Source organism: Danio rerio, chromosome 5 (genome assembly GCF_049306965.1).
Source record: "Danio rerio strain Tuebingen ecotype United States chromosome 5, GRCz12tu, whole genome shotgun sequence".
NCBI lineage: Eukaryota > Metazoa > Chordata > Actinopteri > Cypriniformes > Danionidae > Danio > Danio rerio.
The window spans coordinates 39,418,723-39,431,730 of record NC_133180.1 but is presented as its reverse complement, the minus strand read 5'-3'; the positions used below and the strand labels follow the sequence as shown (position 1 = coordinate 39,431,730).

The 13,008-nt window shown below is 37.3% G+C and overlaps 1 protein-coding gene across 2 annotated transcripts in view; it reads left to right on the top strand.

Moving 5' to 3' along the window:
* nyap1 (neuronal tyrosine phosphorylated phosphoinositide-3-kinase adaptor 1) overlaps positions 1-12,062 on the top strand; it is a 79,336-nt gene extending 67,274 nt beyond the window's left edge. For both annotated transcript variants that reach the window (XM_073951156.1, XM_005165381.6), the window contains exon 7: positions 9,504-12,062. In XM_073951156.1, coding sequence (XP_073807257.1) covers positions 9,504-9,887 — 384 coding nt within the window. In that variant the 3' untranslated portion in view covers positions 9,888-12,062. The remainder of the gene's footprint in view (positions 1-9,503) is intronic.
* The last annotated feature ends 946 nt before the right edge of the window (positions 12,063-13,008 follow it).

The following is a 13,008-nucleotide window of genomic DNA, read 5'->3' as shown; positions in this document are numbered from 1 at the left end:
GAAAGGCGTGAAAACACTTTTGTTGAAAGAAGCACTTATGACGCTACTAATCAAATGTATATTATTAGATCTATACACAGAAACACACACAGTTGAAGTCAGAATTATTAGCCCTCCTTTGTTTTTTTTTTTTCTTTTAGAAATATTTCCTAAATGAGGTTTAACAGTGCAAGGAAATTTTCACAGTATGTCTGATAATATTTTTTTCTTCTGGAGAAAGTCTTATTTGTTTTATTTTGGCTAGAATAAAAGCAATTTTTACTTTTTCAAACACCATTTTAAGGCCAAAATTATTAGCCCCTTTAAGTTAGATTTTTTTTTTTTATAGTCTACAGAACAAACCATCATTATACAGTAAATTGTCTAATTACCCTAACCTGCCTAGTTAACCTAATTAACCTAGTTAAGCCTTAAATGTCACAATTAGCTGTATAGAAGTGTCTTGAAAAATATCTAGTCAAATATTATTTACTGTCTTCATGGCAAAGATAAAACAAATCAGTTTTTAGAAATAAGTTGTTAAAACTATTATGTTTAGAAATGTGTTGAAAAAAAATCTGCTCTCCGTTACACAGAAATTGGGGGAAACATAAACATGGGGGCTAATAATTCTAACTTCAACTGTATATATAAGCGTGTGTATCTGTGTCTAAGCAACACCTTTACAACACTAATAAGCTGAAGAATACCCACAAATACTCTGTGAATACTTTCTCACTTTCCTTCAGCTTAATTAATAATGTATCAGGGGTCTTCACAGCAGAATGAACCACCTATTATTGTTTATATGTGTTCATATGCATATGTTTTATGCGGTGGACGCCCTTCCAGCCACAACCCAGCACTGAGAGCACTGAGAACTCCTGAGAAATTTCACACTCTCCCATAGTCTGAAAACAGTGATTGAATGTAAAAAATGTACGAAAACATTGTAGTAGTGTTATTGTGCAATGTCAGTGCAGTAGTCTGTTTGTAAAATATGTATGAAATGAAATGTACATCTGAAGAATCTTTATAGACAGCATACATGAGGTTCAGCTATTAAAAAATCCTCCTTGACAAAAAGGATGCATCTTCAAATTTGGTTTCAGGTCACTAGGTGAAAGGCTGCTCTTCATGTTTCTTGTGTTCTTAAATGACCTGTTATAACTGAGAAGTCAAGTCAGTGCATGCAGGGAAATAAACAAATCATTCCAACTGATACGCAAACCAGTTTTGAACATTGCGAAGATTATTTCAACAGAGTCAACTTAAAAGTGTGTCTAATTTTTCAATGCATTGATCATTTAATTGGGGGGTTGGGGGGTGGGAGGGGCAACATGGTGGCTCTGTCGTTAGCACTGTTGTCTCACAACAAGAAGGTCACTGTTTCAAGCCTCGGCTGGGTGAGTTGGCATTTCTGTGTGGAGTTTGCATCTTCTCCCCGTGTTTGCATGGGTTTCCTCCGGGTGCTCTGGTTTCCCTCACAGTCCAAAGACATGCGCTGTAGGTGAATTGAATAAACTAAATTGGCCGTAGTGTATGTGTGTGAATGTAAGAGTGTGTGCGCTGTGTAAAATATATGCTGGATAAGTTGGCGGTTCAATCCGCTGTGGCGATTCCTGATCAATAAAGGGACTTAGCTGAAGAAAAATGAATAAATGAATGTTGTTGGGAAATTTGCTGAAGCAAAGGTAACAGAGTTTCTATACCTGCCTCTAAACTTAGTGTGCTTCATGCTCTCACTGCTCATACATTACCCAAGGTAAATAATTAGCCTAGTCCTGTGTATTTATTCTGACCTGTTACACTGTACATTACTAAACATGCATGTTTAGCTTCTAATCTATATCTTTTTACTGCTACTTGTACACATTTTGTCACTGTTTAACATTTTCTACTCAAACACTAAGGATCTTTTTGGCTGTATACATATATATATCTATAACTGTCCAAAACGTGAATAGAAGACCTGCGATTGGCTGATGGTTGTTGGTAAAGGATCTGTAGATATTTGCCAATGCAATGTGGGGTTAACAGTGCAAAAACTGTGCTTGCTCTATTCCAGTGCAGCATTTTATTAACCTGGGTAAAGGTCTGTGCACTTTTCAGTTTAGAATTCAATGTACAATTACAATAACAGTGGGGTTTCAGACCAGTTGCCAGCCTGGTGAAAGGGGTGGTTCTTTTTTTTCTCAAAAAGTGGAGCTTTTTGCAGTTATTCACCTCATTTTCTATTTTATCATGTGATTTAAATACTGCATTTAGTGACATTTTAATTCTTTGCTGCACACATTATGATAAATCTATAGAATATGTATATTAGACTGTTTTTCTTTTCTTAGAATAGCTTAACTTGAAGTGCTGTAAAAAGAATTTTGCCTTTTTTAAAAAAACCTTTTTTAAAGGTACTTTATGATATGTTGCCATATGGCAACAACATCCAGCAGTGGATCCAACATAGACATTTCTTCTAATTTAGAATTTTCCTTATAATTAATAAGTTTATTGTTTGAAATGATTTAATTGGTGTTGTAGTATTATAAGCTATAACACAGAACTTATTAATAACACCTTATTCATACTTTCCAACAACTGATATTCCAACAGCTTTCATTTATTACATTCTTTTTTGCTGAATATTATTGAAAACAATCATAATAATGTATTATCATGTATATAACATACAGTAAATATAACTATTTTCTCCAGTAAATATTATAACAAATAAAAAACAAGTCTAATACATCCAGATGCATCCGAATAATGTAGCTACTAGCTAACAATGTTTTTATATTATACCATACACTTTACTACTTTATATGCCTCTGAGCTAACTTACCTGAACTGTCTGCATCACTGCTCTTATAAAATGTCCAGTCTACATCATTCTCATGGTCACTAAAACCCATTTCACCCTCACTTTCATCTGCAGGAAGAGCCAGTTCTGACTTTTTCTACTTTCACTTACCATAGAACATGGTGATCCTCCTCACTAATACACTGTTTCCTGTATTTATATCGAATCTAAAGTAGTATTGCCAATAAAATTTTATTTTATCCATAATGCAAATGCCATTAACATTTGACTAATCAACATTATACTACTAGCGTTCATGTAGTTATTGTTACAACTTAAAAGTTCACAGCTGACCTTGTTAGCTAGCTAAGCTATTGCAATATTGCACATTCCACTATTGGACAGTGTTGCCATTTGGCAGCACATACATTTGATCGATTTACAAAAAAAAAATTTGATAAAAACTTTTGTGAATATTTGTGAGTTGTGAATATGTCATCATAACTTACTGGTATTTCTGATTTTTTTGAAGATCTGATATAATTTGATCCTTTGTTTTTATTGACATTTACATTTGCATTCAGCATCTTCTCACAATAAATGCCAGTCTGGCAGAAATCGTGCCACAGAAAAACACTCCATGTACTAAACCAAAGCACATCATTGGAAACGCTAAGGTCTTCTCTTTCCAACCAAAAAATTAGAATGTTGGTCTTAAAGAAACAGTGGCAGAGAAATGAACATGAATAACGTGTTGCCATATGGCAACACCATGCGGTAGAGGGTTAAGTACTATTTTTAGCTGAATTAGCTTGTCGGATGGTCATCATGACCACACTTTTTTGATGTACCAAAAATATATGAAATATTCCTTAAATATTTGGAATAAAGAAATATGACAAATAATTATTTTAAAAATACAAATTTATTATATCATATATCATTAGAAAAAAGTTTAAAATTAAAAACTGTAACCTATTGTAATTTATTAGGCAAATAACATACTGGCCAGTATTTTTTAATATAACTTTCCTTAGTCAGAATTTGGCCATTTGAATAATACAAACTTAAAACATAATAATAATAATAATAATAATAATAATTTAGAGCTTGTCACAGTGGGTAGCGCTGTCGCCTCACAGCAAGAAGGTCGCTGGTTCGAGCCTTGACTGGGTCAGTTGGCATTTCTGTGTGGAGTTTGCACATTCTCCCCGTGTTCGCGTGGGTTTCCTCCGGGTGCTCCGGATTCCCCAAAAGTGCAAAGATATGTGATAGGTGAATTGGATAAGCAAAACATTTTTTTACTAGTGTATGTGTGTAAATGAGTGTGTATGGATGTTTCCCATTGATGGGTTGCAGCTAGTAGGGCACCAGCTGCATAAAACTTGTACTGGATAAGTTGGCGGTTCATGTATATGAAAAGAAAAAAAAATAATTTTCAGAAAAGAAAATGAATGAATGAGCTTCACAAATTTTCTAGCCTCTCCTTTTTTGAAAAAGTACATTTGAAAATTCATGGATAACAACAATAGCCAAAATAGTATTCAGATTGATTTTAATATGGTCCAACATTTAGAATAAAAGTTACTTGTCAAATGTTTTCTCTATTTAAAAAACATGCAGTGGCAAAAGATGGTTTTGCTTATGTCAGATGCTTTCTTGCACAACTGGATGTTGGAGTCTTGAAAAAAAATAGTTTGCATTGGCCAAAACTGATTAAATGAAGTCACACTAGAATCCCGCTTGGACCCCCTTGGCTACGGGCCTGGGTTTAGAATGACAATAACCTAGGGTTATCTTACTTTGCTTAACCACATTCCATCAAATCATCCAAAAAAGTGAAAAGCAAGTCAGCATATTTCTCCTGGGTCTGCCTATTGTAGTGCGGATGCTGTTGCAATGACCTTTAATTCACCTCGTACGGCTGCCTGACACCGAGACAACCCCAGACTGGAGTGCATTAGCATATTGTGCTTTTCAGTTCAAAGTATTCTGGAAATGCTTTGAAATCGCATGGGCTTGTTCAGCCCCAGTCGACGCAAGACACACTGTAGTAATTAATTCAATTCCGTTCAACCGGTTACCATGCGTTAGTGTAATTGACACCAAGCCTGACAGTTGCGGCAGGTGATCTGTAACTAATTTCATTCCATTTTGTGCCCCCGTGGCTGCTGTTCCAGACAGTCATTAGGTAAATCGCGGAGCCCATTGAGTCACCAGCATCCCCACCCAAACACGTCTGTAGCTGCACTGCACTCCTCCACTGCAGGGTCAATGAGTGCAGAGGGAAACGGGGATGAATACAGAGCGGGAGGGAGCCAGAGAAATGCAGCAAAGGGAAAGACAGACGGGGAGAATAATGCAGCATAGAATAGAGGCGACAGGATTGCAGAGGGGGGACAGATGCAGCATATGGGTGGAGAAAGCAGGTGCAGAAGTATAAGAGCATTTTTTGTTGTTGTGTATTTTGTCGTTCTGTGGCAGGCAGGCAGGCAGACACACTGTCTACGTGAGTGATCAAACTCAAAGCCGGTGGCGCTGCCGGTGTCTCTCCACGTCGGTCGGTGACAGGCTTTGATTCTGACTGTCTCTGTCAGCTCTTTGTAGGAGAGCCATTTTGGGAGTTTAGTATGTTTGTTGAGCGTATGAAGAGTAACACGGGAGACTGCTAACATGTGAAGCAGTGTTAAAAGACTGGGATGTTCCTGTTCTTATAACTCCAGTGGCGTGTGGGTTGTGCTTTAGAGAGACCGGTGGGAGACTGGCAGCACATGGCAGAACAGATCTTTCATTTTCAGTCTTGTTGAATGTTAGCCGCTGTACAGAAGCCTCTGTTCTTTTCCCCTGGTGTGCTGTTGTCTCTTGGCAAAAGTTCACATGCTGACGCAGTAATTGTGCGTGTGTGTTTGTGTGTGTGTGTCACAGAGACTGACTCTGTGAGCTGAAATGACCTTCTCTCTCAGAGCAGAGGGATGGATGGGATGTGGATTGGTGTTATGCCGCTATCTGCTGGTGTTCTTTGATATAGCATAGAGTACACACCCAGAAACCCCCCTAAGAAGTGCACACATAACACTTTATTTTACAGTCCCCGTGTTATGTACTTACTATAGTATTTACAATAAATAACATGATGTAGTTTTTTGACTAAACACTCACCCTGTTGCAAGTACATGTTGTTCGTCATTATTACTCAGTAATATGTACAGTCTAACAAGGACACTGAAATAAAACATATCCTGTTTTTGTATTCTTATTGGTGTTAAAATCACCCGCTTCAAATGTTATCACTTGATTGAATATGCGTTATCAGTGGTTATCAGCTGATAGATATGGGCCAGCAGGGGCCTTCTGCGCCTGCTATTACCCATGTGGATGGATGATAGCAGTCTTCTGAGCCTACCAGTAGGCGCAGAAGGCCCCTACTGAGCCATATCTATCAGCTGATAACCGCTGATAACGCATGTTCTTTCGAGTGATAACATTCAAATCGACTGGCAAAACTTTAAAAAAGTGCATTTTTAAATATGATTACTGTTATTATTGTTATGACTGGCAACACATTAATACAGGGGAAAAAACACACACAAAAATGCAGTGTTCCACACAATTCCTTCATGTTGTCCCAACACAAATTGATTAAGTTAACTTAACACTTTTAACAAATTTATGTGGATTGAACATAAAAAAGTTAAGGTGTCTCAATGAAATCTCAAGAATTGTGTTGTTTCAGCTCATTTGAAATGAGTTGTTTGAACGAGCAAAAAAATTATAATTGTTTTTGAGTGCAGCTCATCCATCATTGACTACAAACGTGGTAATAGTTTACTTTTAAAAGGAATGAATAAAACGGGTTATTCTGAGCAGATTAATGGACTGTCCTTGTAGATTTCATTTTCTTTTTATGTTGAACAAGATGCCTGCTGTTTACTGTACTTGCACTAAAAACTGTCTTTTTTTACTCTGAACCATGGCCAACAATTTGTGCTGAAAATATCTATCCTAAAAAATTGTGAAAAAATTGTGAAATAAGTACTATAATATACTACTACTAAATGCTTTCAATAAAAGCTAATCAAGCTCTTATTAGGTATACTAGAAAACTCCTGGCAGGTGTGTTAAAGCAAGTTGGAGCTAAACTCAGCAGGACACTGGCCCTCCAGGACTGAGTTTGGACACCCTAGTACTAAGCTAAGGGAATTTGAATGAATGCATAATAAAAATAATACAGTTTATTATCATTAATATAACTTAAAATAACTACATTTAAAGTTAGCATTAAATTCTTCTAATATCTGTTTAATTAGTTGAATATTAAATAATATGCCAATACATAATATAATAACAACCACTTATTACACAGCTACTTCTGTTGTAAAAAATTATAGATACAAATACTGTATTAATTTAAGCCTAAATATTTTATTTTCTCACTTCACCAAATCAGCATATTTATATTGGATGGACATTTAAGGGCTTTTTAACACCTTATTGAATAGCTGTTCAGTGTATAAATACCAATTTTGAAACTTTGAGCCAAGCACAGAGTTTTACTAAAGAAAAAAGGCTCCTTGCAAGCACATAGTGCTGACTTACCTGGATTAACAAGTGTAATCAGTTTGTACTGTTTTTAATAAGGGGAAAAGTACCTACTTAATGGTGTAATCGGCCATTCAGAATCAAGTAGAATCAGAATCTTTATTGTCATTTTACAAAATGCAATAAAAATGTACGTTTGCTCTTCCCTTCAGTGCAGTCCAATTTGTCTAAAACAACAACGATAGCAAGAGATAAAAGGTAAAAAGGCAACAATAATTATAAACGTGGTAACAATAAAATGTTAGTGCATATAAAGTTGCAAGTGCATTTTCTAGCAGCTTTTAAGTTTAAAATTGAGTACAATGTTAGCCAGAAAGGCATACAATTTAATGTCCATGCGTATAGAGTATTTCATGTAACAATATAAATAGAATACTGAAACTACACTGATGACTCTCAGTGCATCTCTCAGTTTTGGCAGCCAGATGGTGTAGTTACACCCTCTACCATGCTAACCAGCCAACTCAGCTTACTCTCTCAGATATAAAGGTAGAAAGACTGTACCGGGGCAGAACAATTTTAAAAGGTATGTGTTTGTACCTAAAGAGTGCATATTAGTACCCATATTGTACAATGGTGGCGACATATTTGGCATATTTATGATGCTCTAGTTGTTGTTGTTTTTTGTTTTTTTGTATAATTATTTTTTTTCTGGGTTTTCACCTTAATTGGAAAGGAAAGTAGAGAGAACTGACAGGAAAGCATGAGGAGCAGAGAGAGGGAAAGAATCGGCATAGCAAACTCAGGTTGCCATGAGCACCTGAGTGCATGTGTCGACGCCATAATCACTACACACTGGCGCCAATGCAGTTTTTTTTTTTTTTTTTTTAATTGTACATGGTTTGGAAACCCACGGTTTTAAAACCTCTAAAATTTTCTATTATACCTTTCCTGCAGTGTATGTATTTTTGTTTTTACATGTTGTGAAATATTATTTCATTTATTATTGTTTAGGGCAACAGTATCTCCAGTAGCAAAGGTCTGTCCACACTAAAAGCTACTGGTCAGCACACGATTCAGAAAATATTTTAAAAACAAATTACTTATTCACCTACAGTGCATGTAAGCATGCTATGGACCTGTGCAATTTTGTGTTCAATGAGGAAAATTTTTTATTTTTTTTTATACCCAGACATTTAAATAGAACTTACTTTAGAGTTGTAATCATAACATTGTGATACTGTGAAACTGATTTTTTATCCAAGGTTATCATACCGTAAGTATCTTAAACTACCCCATGCCTTCTGTTAATAATTGTACAACCAAAGACCAGTCATAAGGAGATTTACTGTGAGACATTTTCCAAGCTAGGCTCTTGTCACTGTTCAGTTCAATCCAAGTTTATTTGGATAGTGCTTTTCACAATAAGTATTGTTGCAAAGCAGCTTCACAAGAGGAGCACATCATTACATTACAGTCAAAATCAGAAGTTTAAAGAGTTGTGTTTAGGCAGTTATACAGTATACACCATTTTGAGGGATGTAAACGAAAAAACGGTCCCACCGTATTTTCTGTTTTACATTTTTAATTTCTGTAGCTTCCAAGAATCCAAAAAGAGCCACATGTTAATAAATAATGTTATGATTGAATTGCCTCTTGTTAGAGTTATGAAATAGTTTGATAAAAAGCATGAAATGTTCATGGGTCAATGACATGACCACATTGAAATGGTCTACGGCGATGTCTATGTGTATAATACATGTTCAATGATGTGCATTAAGTGTTTGTTGTCTTCAAAGTTCTTGGATGCATGGCATAATTCCTCATAGAGTTGGCATTAATGTTCAAGTTCTCAGGAAATGTACTGTGCCAGAAAAATGTGATGTTGTAATTGCTGCAAATGTTGACATACCAAAATATTACAGTTCACATTTTAACAAGTATGACTCTCTTTATCTTCATTTGCAACCATCTGTTTGTTTCATGAACATTATGTGAAATCATGTTTTGGAGGACAAAAAGGTCAACGTTTTCAGATCTGTCAGGTGCTCTAATAATTAGAGCTACAACTGTAAAAGGTAGTGTATTTCTAGAAGTGTGTCTTATTGTAAAGCAAACAATCACCTTTCACTTCTAAAATCTTTTTTTTTCTCTTTCCTTTCCACCATAATGTCTCCCCCTATAGATCCACGCTCTATCGCAGGTTCAGTCTCAGGCTCCGTGCAGTCCGTCTCTGAGCCGGCAGCAGCAGTACCAGCATCAGCAGCAGGTCCAGCTTCAGTTCCAGCAGTTGGCTCAGCTGGCGGCGCAGGCACAGGTGCCTATCAGTGGGGGCTCAGCCGGCTCCTCCGCAGCCCCGGCCCAGCGTGATGGCAAACTCCTGGAAGTGATTGAACGAAAGCGCTGCCTATGTAAGGAGATTAAGGCTCATCGCCGGCCAGATAAGAGCTTATGTAAGCAGGACAGTATGCCTATTTTACCCAGCTGGAGGAGGACGCCGGAGCCCCGCAAGACAGGAACGCCGCCCTGCCAGAGGCCACAGGCTGTGGTGTGGGACACTGCTATCTGACCGAGGCATATAGAGCAAAACAGAGGGTAGGGAGTGAAAAAGATATAACTGAGAAAGACAGAAATCTTTTCGTTTTCTTTTTCTTTCTTTTTTATTGCATGGGAAAGACAAATGGGAGTTTTGGGGGGAATTAGAGAAGTGGCCTTTGAGTGAAGAGATTTAAGAAAGACAAAGCCGGAGCGTTTTGCTGAGAGAATAAAATGATATAGACAAAATCTCTCCGGAGAAGCGGGAGGAAATGTCCACACAGTGTTTATGTGCCATATAAAAGCAGCAGCCGAACACACACACACACATTGGAGAGCCGTCTGAGTCTGAACTCTCCCTGACCTGCTGCGAATATAACCTCTGCTGCTGAGTTTACAACCTTTTTTGAAACACACTGGAAACCTTTGGAGCATCGTGGCGGTCGTACTCTGAATATAAACCGTTAGAGAGGAGAATAGACTTGCTTTTTCCTTCTATGGATCACAGAATTGATCATAACTCGATGTGTGAAGATTGAAGAGATGCTGAAAGATCATAGCGGGGCTTTTCTTCATATCATAAACTCTCTTTGACTTTGGCTTGTGCGTTTTTACTGACCAGATTTACTCCGTTATGCTGCTGTTTCCTGGGCATCCACTAGACTGACGATTTTTTTTTTTTACTTTCCAGAAGAGAGAGAGAGTATGTGTGTAAGTGTGTGTGCGTGCGTGTGTGCGTGATTGGGTATGTGCGCGGGTGTGTGTGTGTGTGTGTCATGGTGAACTTTGTAGATGTATCTTTGCATTAGAGGTTTGTGAGGTTGGATGCAGAGCGGAGACAACGAGTCAATAAAACACAAAATCTGACATGTACACACATAAAAGTCAAACCTTCACTTACGCGGCCAGACACATGATGGAGGGGTGTGTGGTACTGTCGTAGTTTGTAGAAGAGATCCATTTGAGGTCTAATTACTGCCTATTGATTGAGTGCCAATTTGCTGAGTGTGACGACACGTGTGTGTCTGCATGTCTGGGGAGCAGAAGAAAAGCAGTTCAGCAGAAGTTATGTGACTTTTGAAGCAATATTTCTTAAATCAGGACACTGATCCCTAGGCCCAGTCCAATACAAATCCATGATGAAAAAAGCTTGGATAGATTTGTATCGCATTTTTAATCAAGGATAAATAGAGCTGCACGATTAATTGTGTGGAAATTACAAACTCAGTTCAAGCATCCAAGCAATCATTTTCTAAATAAACTTTAGACAAGTATAATCACAGCAGACATTCAGATCTCTGTTGAGTCTCCCACGGTATTGCTTTTTTTTGTGTTACAAAAGCTAATTTAAATTTAACAGAAGTACTGGGATAATAGCCAGTTCAGATATAAACAATGACTGACGTCTACAGTAATAAAAACAGAGTAAAAATATTATTTTTAAAGTCTGTTTAAGTAAGTAATTGGGTTCATTTTTAACAATCTAGATGTAAAGTCTAAAGTGAATGGTGCAAAGGCATTAAAGGCGTGTCCAAATCCACTTTTGCTATTTTAAGGACGAAAAATACGCTCTGGGGCCTCGGCTCATGGTGTAACAGTGTTGTGTTTATTCTCTTAATGAGTTCTAGGTTTGTTTTAAGCATAACGTGCATTAAACCAATCAGAGACTCATCTCACATTCCCTTGTAAAAGTCAGTTGTATTGCACCATGGTGCATTTGCTATTTACATGACGACTTTGTAAGTGGAAAAAGTGAATGCTTCACTAGCGAAAAAACAGTTCAGGCCCGTGCACACCGAGACACTTTTTGTTCGCGTTTTCTGACGATGTTTCATGCCAATGCGCCAATGTGATCATGCACACCAACGTGCAAAACAGCAGGCACAAAAGCATCATTTAAAAAAAAAAAAAAAAAGCCTCATGCTTGTTTTTTTTTTTTTTTTTTTTTTTCCTTCTCCAATCAGATTGGCACTTTTTTGCACGTGCACGGAACTGATGAAGTTACAGTAAACAGCACTTGGAGGCGCTCAAGCTCAAGATGCCCGGAGGCAATATGACCGTGGAGCTGCTTATTGCTCTGTGAATAATAATCATTTCTTCATCGCTTGAGCTGGAGCTGCTACTTGAACCATCCATGCTTGTTCAAGTCACCAGTTACTTTAATAACAAGCGGGTGAACTTCCTCTCTTCCTCTTCTTCTGTGTTATAAGCGGGGTGTCAGAAGCTTAAAGTTGTGTAGCACCATCTAACGTCAAGGAGTGATTTTCCATACTCTTCTTGACGCCAGTGAAAATCGCTTGGGTTTGAATCCGGAAAAACGTCTCGTAAAACGCTGACGGTAAACACAAACGAAAAGCGTCCCGGTGTGCATGAGCCTTTAGACAGACCTTCTGCATGAGGATAAAGAACAAGCCTCCTTCATTCGGCCTCTTTACTTTTTCTTTACTTTACTTTACTTTTACTCTTTACTCCTTTACTTGGATAAGGAAGCTGTGTTGTATGCACTCCACTTAAGACATCCATTAGCCTACATATTTAATTTTGTTTAAGCACAAAGATTTGTTTCAAAACTGTTTCTAAATTCACTTCTAATCTCCAGCAAATGAATAAATTAACAATAATAATGAAGTGTGATCAAAAAAACCACACGTGTGGTTAAATCCACATGTCCTACTCTTATGTCCCATGTGGTGATGCATACGTCTCCAAAACCAGACAGGTGATAATTATTATACAATAAATAATAATAATATTATTATAAAATTAAAAATTGGCATGAATAAAGTGATACCCCCCTGAGATGAGGCATGAAGGAAGTGATTTTTATATTTATGTAGAAAATAATAATTTTTGTAACATTTTAATCCTTTAATTTTTTCATATGTGAATATATTTGTGTATTTCTGTACATGCTGTGTATATTAGGCAATGTGAACCCACTCAGGCGCATAACTAACGTGCTCTGCACTGGACTTTAAACCTGCTTTAAGTTGGTCCATGGCGCGGCCTATTTCAGTTCTTCAAAATAGCAACGCACCAACGATGCACTTTAACACAGCTCTATTTTAGACCAGCACACCCATGAGTCCACAAAGTGGTGCATTTTCTATTTAAACAAGATGGCGCAAAATATGAAAATTACGGTTGCGCTGGTT